The sequence below is a fragment of the Prionailurus bengalensis genome, chromosome B4, assembly GCF_016509475.1.
Source record: "Prionailurus bengalensis isolate Pbe53 chromosome B4, Fcat_Pben_1.1_paternal_pri, whole genome shotgun sequence".
Classification (NCBI taxonomy): domain Eukaryota; kingdom Metazoa; phylum Chordata; class Mammalia; order Carnivora; family Felidae; genus Prionailurus; species Prionailurus bengalensis.
Window position 1 is genome coordinate 74,693,814 of NC_057358.1, and position 16,649 is coordinate 74,710,462.

At 36.8% G+C, this 16,649-nt stretch overlaps 1 protein-coding gene across 8 annotated transcripts in view; it reads right to left on the reverse strand.

The window, feature by feature from the left end:
• Positions 1-16,649, reverse strand: part of SENP1 (SUMO specific peptidase 1) — a 53,293-nt gene that overhangs the window by 11,316 nt on the left and 25,328 nt on the right. For all 8 annotated transcript variants that reach the window (XM_043563765.1, XM_043563767.1, XM_043563766.1 and 5 more), the window contains 5 exons: positions 15,397-15,451; positions 11,187-11,225; positions 10,238-10,322; positions 9,847-10,002; positions 8,637-8,768 (listed from right to left, as the gene is read on the reverse strand). In XM_043563765.1, coding sequence (XP_043419700.1) covers positions 8,637-8,768; positions 9,847-10,002; positions 10,238-10,322; positions 11,187-11,225; positions 15,397-15,451 — 467 coding nt within the window. The remainder of the gene's footprint in view (positions 1-8,636; positions 8,769-9,846; positions 10,003-10,237; positions 10,323-11,186; positions 11,226-15,396; positions 15,452-16,649) is intronic.

Consider the following 16,649-nt stretch of genomic DNA (forward strand, 5'->3'; position numbering starts at 1 on the left):
AGCAGCAGCACTTATGAGTCAGGTCATTTGCCCCTAAGATCTAACCTAATTAATACAGAAGGCAGACTTCAGGTAAGCTCTGTGTATTGCACCCCTCACTGTGAACACATACCCAGGATTTTTCTCACATGCAAATTCAAGTAACAAATTATTTATTAGAATTACCGCCAAAGTTTTAGACAAAGACAACATCTATTTTTATGGAGTTGTGATAATTGCAATTACTATTCTCCCTATGACCCTGCTTTATCCTTTACCCTCCCTATGATCCCTGGTTTATCAAAAGGACTAGTTCTATTAAGAAACACCTTTAAGAGATAACTACAATGATGTGGAACCTACCAGTAAGTCATGTTAGAAACACTGAAATTTCCAATCTGATCACTATTCTACATGTAAGAGTACAGAGCATATGATAGACACATCATATTCACCTAACTAATTTATCTCATTTTGCCTAGTTTCTTTCCCCTTCTTATGGAATCACTTTTTATTCCCTAAGGAAAACCTATTCCCTGTGCTAGGCTTATCTAGTTGGGCTTAATGTTTTACATTAAATGTTTTGCTCTCTTTACTGAGCATCACTTAAATTTAACGGCTTCTTGGAAACAACCAGGAAGCTGCGATCACTACTAATTCTCCATTTCCACTTTTGTTACAAAAGTCAGAATGCTAGGCAGAGTTATGTGCTCTGATTTCAGATGCTGATTCTGCAATAAAAGTCAGATGATCTTAGTATATCACTTATTAAGTCTTACTTCTTACGTCCCTACTATCAATCAAGTAAGACTAACTTCTCTATACACAAGGCTATTGTGATACAGGATAGTTGAAAGACATTTCTTTCCTTTCAGAGATGAGACTTACAAAATAGGTAATTAGTCTGCCTGGCTAGTTAGGTTTGTCATCAGTGTAGTCAGTCTGCTACATAGATTCTACCTTAATTCACCTGTACTCCCTCACTCCCCATAAATGCTATGAGTCTTTTCCTTATGGTATTTCCCTAGCTGGAAAGAAGTCAGAAATACAAAATTCCAACAGTCTAATGATTTTGCACTTTGGAAATAACTGACAATAATTAATAAGGAAAGACATGTCTGCTTGCTCTTTTCCTAATTCATCCATGTAAATTAATAGTAAGGGATGATAGGAAGAACAGGGTCCTGGAGGGAAAATAAAGAGACCGGAGAGCATCATCCTGTCTCTCCATATGGAACAGGGCATATTTAGTGCTGTGTAGAGAAGGAAGTGTTTCCTGCCCACAAGCATTTGGGTACCTACTCTGGCTTTTTTTTGTTTTTTAAGTTTATTTATTTATTTTGAGAGAGACAGACACAGCCTGAGTGGAGGAGGGGCAGAGAGAAAGGGAGAGAGAATTCCAAGCAGGCTCTGTGCTGTTAGCACAGAGTCCAATGTGGGGCTTGCATCCATGAAGCTGCGAGATCATGACCTGAGCTGAAGCCAAGAGTCGGATGCTCAACTGACTGAGCTACCCAGGTGCCCCTACTCTGGCTTTTTATATCCTTTATGATTTTCTACTTCTTCTATTGATTGTTGAGAGAGATGTGAAAGTCTCCAACAGTAATTAAAGATTTATCTATTTCTCCTTTCAGTTCTATCAGTTTTGCTTCACATATTTTGAAGTTCTGTTACTAGGTGTATACATACCTAGGTTAAGTACTCTTGAAGAACCTACTCCTTTTGAAATGTCTGTCACTGGTAATATTCCTTGCTCTGAATTCTACTTGATATGATATTAATACAGTTATATTTCATCTTTCTCCTGACTAGTATTTGCATCCTTTTACTTTTAACTGTGTCTTCACATTTAAAATGGGTTTCTTGGGGCACCTGGTTGGCTCAGTGGGAAGAACACACAACTCTTGATCTCAGGGCTGTGAGTTGAGCCCCATGTTACGTGTAGAGATTACTAAAAAAAAATTAAAAAAAAGCAAAAACAGGGATTTGAAATAAATAATAAAACAAAATGGGTTTCTTTCTTGTGACAGTTCTGCTTTTTTTTTTTTTTTTACAGAGACAGCACCTTGCATGCAAGCAGGGGAGAAGGACAGATGGAGAGAGAGAGACAATCTTAAGGATGCTCCACACTCAGAGCGGAGCTGGGTGTGGGGCTCGATCCCACAACCCTGGAATCATGACCTGAGCTGAAATCGAGAGTCTGACGTTCAAATGACAGAGCCACCCAGGCCCCCCATGTACAAATTTTAAAGGGGAGGTAAAAATATCTCTTGAATAATATTTTAATATTTACTATACACTAAAATGACACATTTTGCATACATCACGTTAAGTAAAATATACTATTAAAATTAATTTTACCTGTTTCTTTTTACTTTTTTCAATGTGACTACTGGAAAATTTAAGGGGCACCTAGATAGCACGGTCGGTTAAGCATCCGACTTCAGCTCAGGTCATGATCTCATGGTTCACGAGTTTGAGCCCTGTGTCGGGCTCTGTGCTGACAGCTCAGAGCCTGAAGCCTGCTTCAAACTGTGTTTCCCTCTCTCTGCCCCTCCCCTGCTCGTTCTCTCTCTCTCAAAAATAAACATTAAAAAAAATGTTTAATTACATATGTGGCTCACATTATATTTCTATTGGGTGTGCTGGCTTAGACCATTTACATTTAATGTGATTATTGATATTGCTGGGTCTGTTCTTCATATCTTTTTTCTTCTTTTCCTGGCTTCCATTGGATTGCGTATTTTTATTCCATTTTATCTTCATTATTTGCTTATTAACTATACCGCTTTGTTTTTTATTTTTGTTTTTCAGTGGTTGCTCTAGGATTTTTAATATAGGTCTTTAACTTATGACAATCTATCTTCACATAACACTATACCACTTCACATACTGTGTACAAATCTTATGCTAGTATGTACTTTCACTTCCCCCCTCTTTTGTGTTATGACTGTCATATCTTATATTCCAAATCCCACAATACATTGTCTTATTTCTGCTTTCACTAGTCAATTGTCTTACAGAGGTATTAAAAAATGAGGACATTTTCACTGCTCTTCATTCCTTTGTATAGATTCAAATTTCTACCTCATAGTTTCCTTTTGCCTGAAGAATACCCTTTAATATTTCTTATAAGACAGGTCTGTTAGTGATGCATTCTCTCGGCATTTGTTTGTCTGAAAAAAGTACACCCTTGTTTTTTGAAAGATGTATTTGCTGGGTATGGAATGCAAGTTGACAAGTTTTCTTTTCCCTTCAGTACCTTTTTCTTAAAAATTTTTTAAGTTTATTTTTTCAGATGGGGGCGGGGCAGAGAGAGAGACTGAGAATCCCAAGCACTGACAGTGCAGAGCCCCAATGTGGGGCTCAAACCCACAAACTATGAGGTCATGACCTGAGCATAAATCAAGAGTCAGATGCTTAACTGACTGGGCCACCCAAGCACCCCTTTCCTTCAGTATCTGAAAAAGGTAGCTACACTGTCTTCTGGCCTACACTTACTTCTGTTGGAAACACATTATATATTCCTTTAGTATATAATGTATCTATTTTCCTCTGGCTGCTTTTGTTATGTTTTTCTTTACCACTGGTTTTCAGCAACTTGGTTATTATACTTTTTGGTGTGGTGTCTCTCCTACTTGGGGTATGCTGAATTTCTTGAATCTGCCAGTGTTTAAGTTTCCAAAGTTGGAAAATCTACCAGTGTATCTTCAAACATTTTTTCTGATAACACTTACACCCATCTTTCCTTCTGAGATTCTAATTACATGCTTAGACTGCTTAATATTGCTCCACAGCTCATTGATACTCATCTTTTTTCAGCCTTTTGTTTCATTTGGATTGTTCCTGTTGCCATATATTGTAATTCACTACTTTTTTCTTCTGTAGGGTCCAGTCTACTATTAATCCTACCTCTTACATTCTCTATTTCAGATACTGTATTTTTCATCGCTGTTAAGTTCAACTGAAGTCTTCTTTTACATCTTCCATTTTTCTCACCATAATGTTAATTTTCCTCTAAATTCCTAACCATATGGAATGTATTTATAACATCCCCTTTAATATCCTGCCAACGTAAGCTAGTTCTATCATTTTTGTCATTTCTGGGTATTTCTAGTAACTGTTTTTTCCTTTGTTCTAAATTGCATTTTCCTTCTACCTTATATGCCTGGTAACATCTGATTGGATGCTGGATATTGTGATTTCATGTCACTAGGTTTTGTTGTTACCAGAATATGTTTGTATTTCTTTAAATATTGTTGGGCTTTTGTTCTGTGATACAGGTAAGTCATTCAACTCATTTTCAAGTTTTCAAGGCTTAAATTAAACTTTGCTACCATAGGTCCAGAGTAGCCTCTATTCTAGGGCCAGTTTGGCCCAACTCCTGAGGCAATATCCTTTTGAGGCTCTATTCAATGCCTCATGACCTTTCCACTCTAACTGGTTGGAATATGAACTACTCTAAGCACCTGTGTTAGCTTTGAGGTTTGTTCTGATTCCTTTTTTCTGGTGTTCTTTCCCTAGCCTCTGGTATTTTCTTTCTATATACGTACAGATCAATGCTCAGTCAAAGATTTAAGTGGGGCCTCTGCATGTCTCTGGGACTTTCTCTTTGTGCAGCCACCCTCCCTTCAGTATTGTACCTCACAAATCTTAGCGACTTTCACCTCCCTGATGTCTGAATTGTCTCCTCCACTTGGCAAGACTGTCAGATACTTCCAGGTTCTTCCAGCTCTCTACCCCCAACATACCACCCTAGTGAGGTGGGGAAATCATCAGCTCATCCCTTTCATTTTCCTTCTCTCAGGGATCTTGTTATCCACCATCTGAAAATTGTTGTCTCATGTTTTGTTCAGTTTTCTAGCTAAACTGAAAGGGTAAACCTCATCCATTTTATTTTATCATGACCAGAAACAGAAGTCAGATCCATTTATTTGTATGCCTACATAATTTCCATGTATTTCTAAATTTATCTGAAGACTTATAAAACAATGCTTAAGCCCTCTAAGAAGTAGAATCATCAGGCTATAAAGCACAAACATCAAGCCACTGAATCACAGAAGTTACCTAAATCAATTGCCAGGGATCAACAAATAATTTCTAGTGCTGGCATCCATTTAAAAATATTTCCTTTCTGGGGCACCTGGGTGGCTCAGTCAGTTAAGCATTTGACTTTGGCTCAGGTCATGATCTCATGGTTCTTGAGTCTGAGCCCCACACTGGGGTCTGTGCTGACAGTGTGGAGCCCGGAGCCTGCTTCGGATTTGATGTCTCCCTCTCTATCTGCCCCTCCCCTCTTCACGCTCTCTCTCTCTTTCTCAATCTCTCTAAAATAAAGATATCATATGTTTTCACTCATATGTGGAACTTGAGAAACTTAACAGAAGACCATGGGGGAAGGAGAAAAAAATAGTTACAAACAGAGAAGGAGGGAGGCAAACCATAAGAGACAAATACAGAGAACAAACAGAAGCTTGATTGGGGGTGGGGACAGGGGAGAGGGGAAAATGGGTGATGGGCATTGAGGAGGCCACTTGTTGGTATGAGTACTGGGTGTTGTATGTAAGCGATGAATCACAGGAATCTACCACCAAAACCAAGAGCATACTGTATATACTATTTAGTCAACTTGACAATAAATTATATTAAAAGTAAACAAATATTTTTAAAACACTTCCTTTGTTTCTTGATTGTGATTTTTAATCTAGTTTTGCAACTAATTCCACCTCTTCTTAACCCTGACCTCCTTTCTTTAGATATTTCTATTCAAAACTAATTGCCAGACCCAGTATAGAAATCCCCATCTATAATGTCCCTGGTGTTATAAGCCTTCCAGCCTCTTTTTGCATTCTTTACAAAGGCAGCCAGTTCCCACATTCCATTTTTGAGAAGTTTCATTTTCTTATAGTGAGTTAAAATGTCAATCCTGTCAATCATTAGTCCTCTGAAGCTATACAGAATTTAACTATTCATCTATACATAAATCCACTCATGAAAATATGTTTGAAAGCTGTTATTTTATGAGCAGGTAATGTAGCCAACTCTTCTTTTAGTAAAGAGATCAGAGAAAGGTTAGCCTAATAGCTTTCTGTACATATTCTAAATACAGGACTTCTAGGTTTTATTTTCCTTATTAAACTAAATCTGATCCCTTTTACTTCTAGGGTCTTATATTCCTTGTCTATAAAATGGTAAGAATATTATATCAGTTACCTTATTTTGGAGAAATATTTAAAGCAGCCTATAAAAGTGATAGGAAATACAGAAAGAAGAGAAATGGTTATAATGAAAATATATATTTGAGGGAAGAATAGGATTGAAGAGAGGACAAATTACTTGCAAAAGAAAACTGAGAATTCACAACTGAGAAACGAATAACTTATTTTTAAATGAACATGAATACTTAAGGATATCTACTATTTCCTCATCAGAATGTTAACTTCTCAAGAACAGTAACCTTAAAAGCCTGAAAAATACAGTACTTTGACAATGGTGCACTTCAAAATAGTTACCATCATCACAGACATGTGAACTGGTACCTGCTTTCAAGGTTAACATAATTCTAGCAAGCACTCCCTACACAAGTTATGGGTAGGTGTAGTAGAGATAAAGTAGACAAGGAATCTCTCCTTCTCCTCGACTCTCCTACATAATGTAATTTCCATTAACTTTGCTTGCTAGAAACCAAACCTTTGATGGGCCGAGGGAATGGAAAATATGTCCTGATGAATGCCGCCTCTGTAAGGTATCTCACTGAGGTAACTGCCACAGTAAATAGCAAGGACTCATCTCATATCCTACTCATTGCTGCCCTCTAGGAGGTTTTGCGTAATTTACAACAAATGAGCTACAAGCCAAATAGAACAACTGACCTCTTCCCATTTAGCAGTAGTAGGCAAAAAATGGCAAGAAACCACAGATTAATGTCTTAAAATCAAAAACATTTAATTGGTGGATACTTTTGACTGTCTTTCATTTCTATTTTGCCCTTTGATTTGGTGAACTCTTTTTTTTTCTTTCTGTTATTTGATCCAATGTTCTAGTATCACTATTCTGAGCAAGGGTGGTTTCCCCTAAAGCAAGACAATGTCAAACCATATATTCCTTAACATTTTTGTTCAAAGATTTATTCAGGGAAGTGATGAACTTCTGAAATTTGTATTTTAGAAACTGACCTTTGGCAAAAAGAATGGGGCTAGTCCAGCTGGCCCTAAAGAAAATCAACATGCTGGGCATGGCATATGGCTCTCACATTCAATACATCTAATCCTAAGACAGGATCCAATTTAAGATTCTGAGGCAGTATAGTATAACAGATAAGATCCAACGCTTGGGTCTAAATCCTGACTCTGCTACTTATTAGCCATATAACTTTAGAAGTTTCTTAATCTTTCCAGGCTTTGTTTCTTCATCTATAAAACAGAGACAGTTAAACTACAGTATATACCTCTCCAAGGTTTGTGGCGACTGTTATATGAATAGAACACATAAAACACTTACAATAATAGTGCCTAGCATGAGGTAAATGCTCAAAAGATGTTAGCCAATATTATTATTTGGAAGACTGTAAGCATGCAAGACAAAACTTTAGGTATCTAGAATAGCTAGTGCATACTATACTGAGTTCCTAAAAATCTCCCACAGCTGTGAAGTTTTGAGTATACTCAATATATCAGGCAAGGATGTTTCTTCTGGGCCTAAGAAAGGAAGAAGTTACTCAGGGAAAAAACCCAACCCCGTTCTCTTCTTTTGCCACGAAAATATTGCTCTGAAATAAAATAGGCTCCTACAAGTTTAAGATTGCTTAAAGACTGTAGTATAATTAATCTACTTAAAATTATTAGCAGAAGCTGAGAGCCATAGCTTTCTTTCCTTTCTTTCAACCCAGTACATCAAATATTTAATAATACAGCTTTTTCAATGTCAGTTTAAAAAATATCACAGGGGTGTCTGGGTGGCTCAGTCGGTTAAGCATCCAACTTTGGCTCAGGTCATGATCTCACAGTTTGTGAGTTTGAGCCTGGCATTGGGCTCTCTTTTGTCAGCACAGAGCCTGCTTCAGTTCCTCTGTGTACCTCTCCTTCTGCCCCTCTCCCACTGGCACACACATGCGCACTCTCGCTCTCAAAAATAAGCACTTCCAAAATATATATATCATATATATAATAAATGTAGGCTACTTATAAATGTAGGCTACTTGAGAAAGCTTATCTCTCATATCCTAAGTGATCTAGAACAAGTAGAGATAAAAAAGGAAGTAGAAATGGAATCCCTAATGGAAATCCCAAAGAACTCCTTCATGCTACAACACAGTCCACTATTAAATATTTGTTCAATAGATGAACTGCTGGGTAGGTGCCTTAAAGAGAGTGAGAATGAATGTTCTCTCCCTCAGTGTCTAAACTGTCTATACATAAAATGGTAAATCAGCAGTTCTCAGACTTGAAGGTACATAACAAATAAACTGGGGTATTTGCTTAAAATGAGTATCTCCACCACACTGTCTCATACTTATTCAGGAGAATGGAGAAACCCTAAGAGAGCTGATTCTACACAGGTCATCTAAGGACCACATTTCAAGAAACAGTGAGGTAACACCTTGACTTAGTTTCCACTTAATGCTTACTATTTGAATATAAAAACAGGTGCGAGATTACCTCATCATTGAGCCAGTTCAGATGGTTCAGAGTTTGAATATCTTTGCGTGTAATGGTCAAGCGGAATGCTTCACTCAGAACTTCATCTTGGTTCCCATTACGAAATACATTTTTTATTTCCTTCTCCATTTCCTAGGGAACCAAGAGGTACCAGAGATGAAGTGTACATGGCTACAGACACACTAGATTTCTCACCAAACCCCATATAACCCCCAGACTATATCAGTAATCAACTGTTCACTTCTAACATTTTAGTTTTTATTCTTTCCAGTAATCTCCTGGGTTATCTCCTTTCATTCTATCCTGTCCCCCCTTCTCATCGCAGCACAACATTTCAGACCTTTCTTCCTTTTATTCCTAAAGTCTGAAATAACCTTCTGCTATCAAATTTTCTAAGTCTACAAGAAGACCTAATTATACTTCATATCTTTGGCCCACACAATTTCTTAACAAATAGACTCTTTCCCAAAAGGTAGCAGGGGATACAGGTAGTGTGTTTCAGACATTTTTCTAGACAAATTTGGGTTTTTAAAATGTAAATTATGGAATCCAGCACACTATAATACATGTGTTATACTTACTAACTATATGATAGTTTTTCAAACAGAAGAATGAGTCAAGGAACAGATTATCTTAAAATGTACAAAGACTTTGGGGTGTCTGGGTGGCTCAGTCAGTTAAGCATTCAACCCAGCCTTAGTCATGATCTCACGGTTTGTGAGTCTGAGTCTTGCATTGGGTTCTCTGCTGTCAGCACAAAGCCCACTTCAGATCCTCTGTCCCCATCTATCTCTGACCCTCCCAAGCTTGTGCATGCACACACGCACTCTCAAAAATAAATATTAAAAACATGTACAGACTTTAATATATTTAACTGATTTTTTATTACTTAAAAAAATAGTAAGCCTCAACTTATTATCTGATGTCAAACTACCCGTACATATACATTAAAAGTAAAAATGTACATAAAACACAAATTTATTAATGTTTTTTCACTGAAGTCATGAAAAACCACTCACAATTCTTTCTTCAATTTTCAGTAATCCTTTAAAAATAAAGCCAAGATTAGTAATACAAATGAAAGCGGGAGTATGCAATACAATGGATACTTTAAATGCCAGGTATTCTATTATTTCTGTGTTTGAAATTCATTCTAAGTATCTTTTCTAAACACACTTGTTAGCACAAGAATCCATAGTACGTAATTTACCTCTGTGATTTCAGGAAATTCATCTTCACTATCAGTTAATTTATGACCTTTCTTTTCTGTTTCTTGGGTGATCGTTACAGGGATCTCCTTTTCAAGAGGGACACGAAGATGCAGTTCTACTGAATCATGTACTGAATGTTCCTGTTCCTGCAGTCTCTGCAAAACAGAACTTTAGAATAAGTGGGATAAAGAAAACTACTATTTGTCTACATACACTGAGTAGAACCATCTGGAGAGACCAAGCACATAGACTAATCACACAATCTAAGTGCTATGCTATCATAGCAGCTCGCAATTACAACTTTGACCCCAAATCCAGGTAATCTTCCAAATTAGTTGCAACTTGGATGTGCTATTTATTTACAATCTTATCCCCAATTTTGTTTTTTACCTGGTTTTGAAGCTGCAATGCTAGTGCTTTCTGCTCTTCAATCTGGCGCAATCTCTCCCGTGCTCGAGAATCATAAACACTAGTTCTAGGAAATGAAAAGGAATGTGACCAAATGCAGACCACTGTCTTAGCATCATGCATGTTATTGATGAACAATGAGCACTAAACATAAAACCTCCATATAGAAAGTCTAAAGTGCCTACACTAACCTTATTGCTATTTAAGACAGAGTGAAACCACATGGTGTTATTGAAATTATCATACTATTTTTTAATCAAATGATGAAATTATTAGTTTGTTGCTAAATGTGAACAGGTGATATTTGTGGCTATGTGTAAATGTGTAGTACTTTTTTTTTAACATTAAAATTTAGAGATAAACATAATCTCTAAGATTATGGAGAGACTGAAGCTTCATTCTAGAAATCCAAAAATGTGATTGAATCCCAAAGGAGCAAATAATACAAGATACTATCGAGGTTTTAATTCAAATACTGTACTTATGATCCAAAAGAAAAAATATGGATTTATTTTTTTCTCTAAAAACAGTGAATAAGTCCAGGGATCTGAATACCTTAGAGTTATTAAAACTGGAAACTAAAAACTTGTAGTGATTTTGCAAACTCCAGAAATGTGAATTATTCAATAAATTAGTTCTACCAATGTAAAAATAAGGGCACTTATTTTCCTTTCTATGTAATACTTAATATCAAAATAGTTTTCCAATTCAATTTAGCTTCAGCAATTGTTATATATTTAATAAACCTGAGCATAGAAATGCCCCAACCCCAAGAGAATTTTAAAAACCCAACAACTTAAAAGCTGTTTTATAAATAGATATAAATAGGGAATTTTTACTGACTAAAAATAGGTAGGGTGATTGGCTAATTGACTTCTTCTGAGAAGGAAGAGATTGAGAAAGAAAAATGATACCAAAAACAATAACTTACAATTCTTTGATCCACAGCTCTGCCTGGAAAAATGCAGGACTATGGTGGGGGAAAAAAATGGCAAATGAACAGGAGGCTCATAAGAAAATTCAAATATTTTCACCAAGAAAATCAATCATTGAAATAATTTAAAAGAATGCTTTACATGTATACAATAAAGCGAAGGTCATAAATTACATAAAATAATTGTAACTGGGAACTAAAGGAATACAGCTATGAGTCACTCACATACATAGTAGTTAAAAAGATGGCCCAAAGTTCAACAGAGAAATTAACTGTAACACAGGTCCTTACTTGCACCTTGCTCCTTATGAGACCAACCCAACGCGAAAGAGTACATCACTTGTCAAGATAATATATTAAGCTAGAACGTTACTCTTCCAAAATGGTTTAGATTGACAGATATATTAATGATTTAGTCAAACCTTATGGGTTCTTGGACTTCTTCCTGTCAGTCTACTTGAATCAAAATATATTCAACCAAGTCATAATGGATACTGAAAATCCCCACCGACAGAATAGTCTGTATCAGATGGTTAGTTAGCCAATGAACCAAAGTGGAGAATTAGCAAGATACAGCTCCACTCCAAAGATGAGAAACCAATTCTATTCCAAGCGGCTCTTGCTGACAACCCAAATGAATAATGCTTAGCATAGTCACAGGCATGTTCCCTCTTCCAGAGCCTCTTGCTCTTCTCACACATCCTCACCTCCTTGCCAATCCCTAACTGTGATCTCTCACAGAAACAAACAGAAGAGTGAACACTTTTCCAAAAAAAACTTTCAGATACAAGTAGAAGTGCACAGAGCATGAAATTGGGAGTTAAGAGACCTGGATCTCCTGGAGTGGACCCGGATTCATTGTGTGACTTTGAACAAGTCACTTCATTTCCATGGTCCTTAGCTTCAAATTTGTAAAACATGGAGGTTAGAATCCCTTTCAGTTCTTGAATTGCTACAGTCTGTCTTAGTGAAGGCAAGAACAAGGACTCAGAAGGTATCCCTTGCTCCCCAGACTACCTTTTGAGAATTAGTATTCCCAATCATCCTTAGGCTAGGGTTTGGCAATGAATATGCTGTTCTACTGCCTCCCCACTGTCACTGAGGTTAATAAGGGGAAAACATAGGAGAAGCGGCCTATGCCTTTGGCACAGTGGATACTGATGTAACAACCAAGATAGAAAGCCACAAAGATCAGTGGTAGCACTGTGAGGGGCTTAGTATGTGATACTAAAAATGAATGAACACGAAAACACATTGACTGCACAACACAAAGTGACAGGAATTGCCCAGAATTTCATAGTAGTAGATCTTGCTATTGAAATTTGTCTGCTTCCTTTATTAGAACATAAGCTTAATGAGGATAGGAATTTTTGTCTTTTCTATTTACTCCTGTATCCTCTGCACCAAGAATTGTGCCTGGCACACAGCGAGTACTCAGTGTTTATTGCATACGTGAATAATGTAAGGGAAAAGTATTTCTTTTCAGTGGACGTAGGTATTTGATAGATTAGGAAAGTAAAATGCAGGGGGAAAAAACAAAATCTTCTTGCTTTTCAAAGAGATTATATATTATTTCTCATTATGATTGAAGCATACAGCAAAAATAACTACAACTACTTATGAGCACCTACTTAGTACTCTGTGTGAAATTCTGCTCTAGCTGTTTTATATTAGTTAAGCCTCATGATAATTCTCTTTTAGTTAAACCTCAATATAATATAGAATAAGGAATTATTACTCATGTGTATAGAAGAGGAAATGGGAAGTTCAGAAGGATCAACTGTCTTGGAAGAGTCAGGATTAGAAACTGTGTCTGTCCAATTCCAAAGACTGTGATTTCTACTATTGTAACATACTTTTCAATAAACCAAAGCCTTAAACCAACATGAAGATGATGAGTTCTTGGGCTATGCAAGAGAGCCTTTTAGGATTTCTAGGAAAGTCATTTGTTTAACAAAGATTTATTTACTAAGTACCCATCATGTGCCAGGCATTATGATCCACACTAGATGATAGATGCAAAAGTATTAGTAATAAATAAGATATAGGGATAAAAGTACCAGAGGAAAAGACTAATACTATCTGGAGAAGTCAGAGTAATGTCTTGAGAAAAAAATAACACCTGAGTCAGATTTTGAAAAGCAAAACGAGATTAACAAGTGGACAAAGAAAGACAGGAAATTCCAGGGGTTAGGATCAGCATGTACAATGGCACAAAAACAGGAAACAGCATGCTATATTCTAGGAAATAAGGGCAGATCTTCACTGCTAGAATTTAATGGACAGGCAGTGGGGGGAGATTAAGAATAAAGAGCCAATTGGCCAAGACTTGGGAAAGTGGGCTCCAACTGCAATAAACAGCATTATTCAATCGGCCTTATCCAACAGATTTCTCCCTCCCTCTCATTCTTCAGGCATCACTAATAGAAATCCTCCATAAAGGAAAGGCACAAAGGGTAAAGAACTACTGAAGAATTAAAAGCATTCTCTACATGAGATCGACTTTTTCCCAATAAAGAATACCTACTTTTGTGCACTACGCATTAAACGACTTTTATTTTATTTGAGAGAGCAAGTGAGCAAGCAGGGAAGGGGGTGGGGATGAGAGAGGGGGAGAGGGAGAGGGAGAAGGAGAGGGGGGGAGGAAGAGAGGGAGAGAGGGAGAGAGGGAGAGAGGGAGAGAGGGAGAGAGAGAGAGAGAGAGAATATGAATCTCAAGCAGGCTCCGTATCAGTGAGGAGCTGGATACAGGACACAATATCACAGCCCTGGGATCATGACCTGGGCTGAAATCAAGAGCTGGACACTCAACTAACTGAGGCACCCTGAAACACTTTCATTGTAAGTATTTTTCTGTATGTTAACCTTCACAGCAATTCAATATACAGTAACATATTAACACTGGCATTTTTATTGATAAGGAAACTAGGTTCAGAACAGTAACTTGTCTAAAGTTATGTGATGCCTGGACGAGATCAGAACCCAGGTCTGACTCAAAATAAAAACAAAACAAAATAAAATAAAACCCACACATAAAGAATAAGGAATCCAAACTGTAAAGTCTCCTTGAGAAATTATAACAGAATTTTTTAAAAATATCTAAAATTTAGGACACACAGGAGAGTTGCAAAGAAGTAAAGAAACTGAGATGAGAAAGAAACATCATTATTCCTAATTTTCTCAATGGAAAAATGGATACTATTTTCATTCCAGCAACTGAACTGCTAATGGCAAAGAAACTGCAATCTAAGTAGTAACCTACTGAATTACAGAGCAAGAAGTTCCATATAGAAGTCAAGTATCATATAGAAAATTACATTTGAATTGAGACTTAAAAGCTAAGAAAGAGACTCCTGCTTCTTTAGATAGACAAGTTGAGGTAGGGTTACATACAAGGCAGATGGAACAATGACTATGCAGGTAAGAAAGCACATATCACACACTACTAATGTGTGTGTAATTAACACATGAAAGACTCCCATCTTCCCATATGGCTCCTTCTCTCACCTCTATCATGTCTCTCTCAAATGTCATTTCTCAGCCTTGCCATGACCACCCAAATAAACAGTGCCCCCCTAACCCCAGTCTATATATTGCCCTGCTTTATTTTTCTTCACAGCATTTATCACTATCAGACACACACATTTATTTATTTGTTCATAATTTGTCCCCCACCTCTTTCCTTACACCCCTTACAACTAGAATGTAAGCCCCTTGAGTGCAGGGATTTCATTTTGGTCACTGCTGTTATCCCCAATGTCTATATTAGGACACAGCACACAGTAGGTTATCAATTCGTACTTGTTAAAGGAAAGAATGTGTGATAAGGCATGTGGAGGAAATGCTTTGTATACCATACTAAGGAATTTGGGCATGATTTTATGTCTGATAGCCACTCCTGAGGGAGTTTAATGAATGATCAGATATGCACTGTAGAAAGACCACTCTGGATGTAGAATGGAAGATGGAAAAGAACAGGCAAAGAATGGATTAGAGAATATGGCGGAAGATGGAATGAAGCACAACAAGGAGGACGGAAGAAGACGACTAATTAAAAAGTCACTGAAATAATTCAAATAACACAGGCGAGAAATCTGAATTGAGGCAGTTTTACTTTTACGTTATGCAACTCTCAGTGAAGAAATTGTGATTAAAGAGAGGGAAAAGAAAACAATATATCAAGAATGTCTTTTTTTCCATAGTTTACCTGGGAGTTGCAGTCTGGGAATCTTTCACTTTGAGTAAAATCACAGAGTCTGATCCTAAAAAAAGAAACACAACAGCATATTATTATTTAAAAAATTCTACCCAGTTATACACTCCAGGTGTCTATAGTTTAAGCTCCCATACTTCAGTGTATTCTGTTTTCATAAAAATAATGCAGCACAAGGACAAAGGTAAGATGGAAGACAAAAGGAGGCAGGTCCACTTTCACTGAGCCAGAAATAGGGCTTAGGGAAGAGCCTGCCTCACAAAGAAAGAAGTCGCTCCAAAAATACAAGTATATATGCCCTTCACCATCTACTCCTGGGCTGTACTTGATTCCTATGCTGCTTCTTTCTGTTCCTGGGGAACAAGAATAAGCCACAACTTCTCAAAAGTCTTTAGTTCATGAACTACCATGAGACCGAATAAGGTGAGAGGGGGGAGGGGGGAGGGGGGAGGGGAAGGCAGAGGCAGAAAGAGAAAAAGCTACAGAAGTAGCAGGGTCTAAAAAAGTACAAATTCTATCATTTATTTTGTGTTATTGATAAAGGCAGGAATCATGTCCTTCTAAATGACTGACACCTCATTTAGGATATTTATTAAATGGTACAAGGAAAGTAATGAAACATTCAATGTACTATAGCATATTCGTTTCAGTTTAGTTGTAGCTAAGCATTTGTCATACAATGTTATGTTTTTGAGGTTAAAGCTTTTTTTAATGGTAGTTCCCAGTAAATCATCTCACAAAATTTTATAAAGGTTTTCATGAATATGTATAGCTATATAGTGATGCCACTAACAATTTTAATCCCCAAGTGAAAATTTTAAGAAAGTGAGAAATATCTTAAAAAAAAAAAAAAAAAAAGCTAAGGAAGGAGGAAAGAGCCTTAGAGACTGATCTATCACAAGATCCCTAATGTCTAATCACTTAACCTTAAACTCGTTTTAAGTTATATACCTAAATACATACTATCATAAACACACATAACACACACCTAAAGAAAGGGGAAACTAAGCAAACAAAGAAAATTATCATAGAAAACCTCAATTAACTGGAATGCTAAGTCTCTGGATATTTTGGTTAGCTAAAAGTTAAATAGAAAACTTTTTGTTTCCAAAATTTGCTGATGACCATTCTAAAATGCATAAACCTACTATGCAGTTTTTCTACTAAGTATTACCTGGTTAAGAACTTTTACTTCAATACTTAATTGATGTTCCAAAACTTAGCACTTCAGAGTACTTAATGTTCAT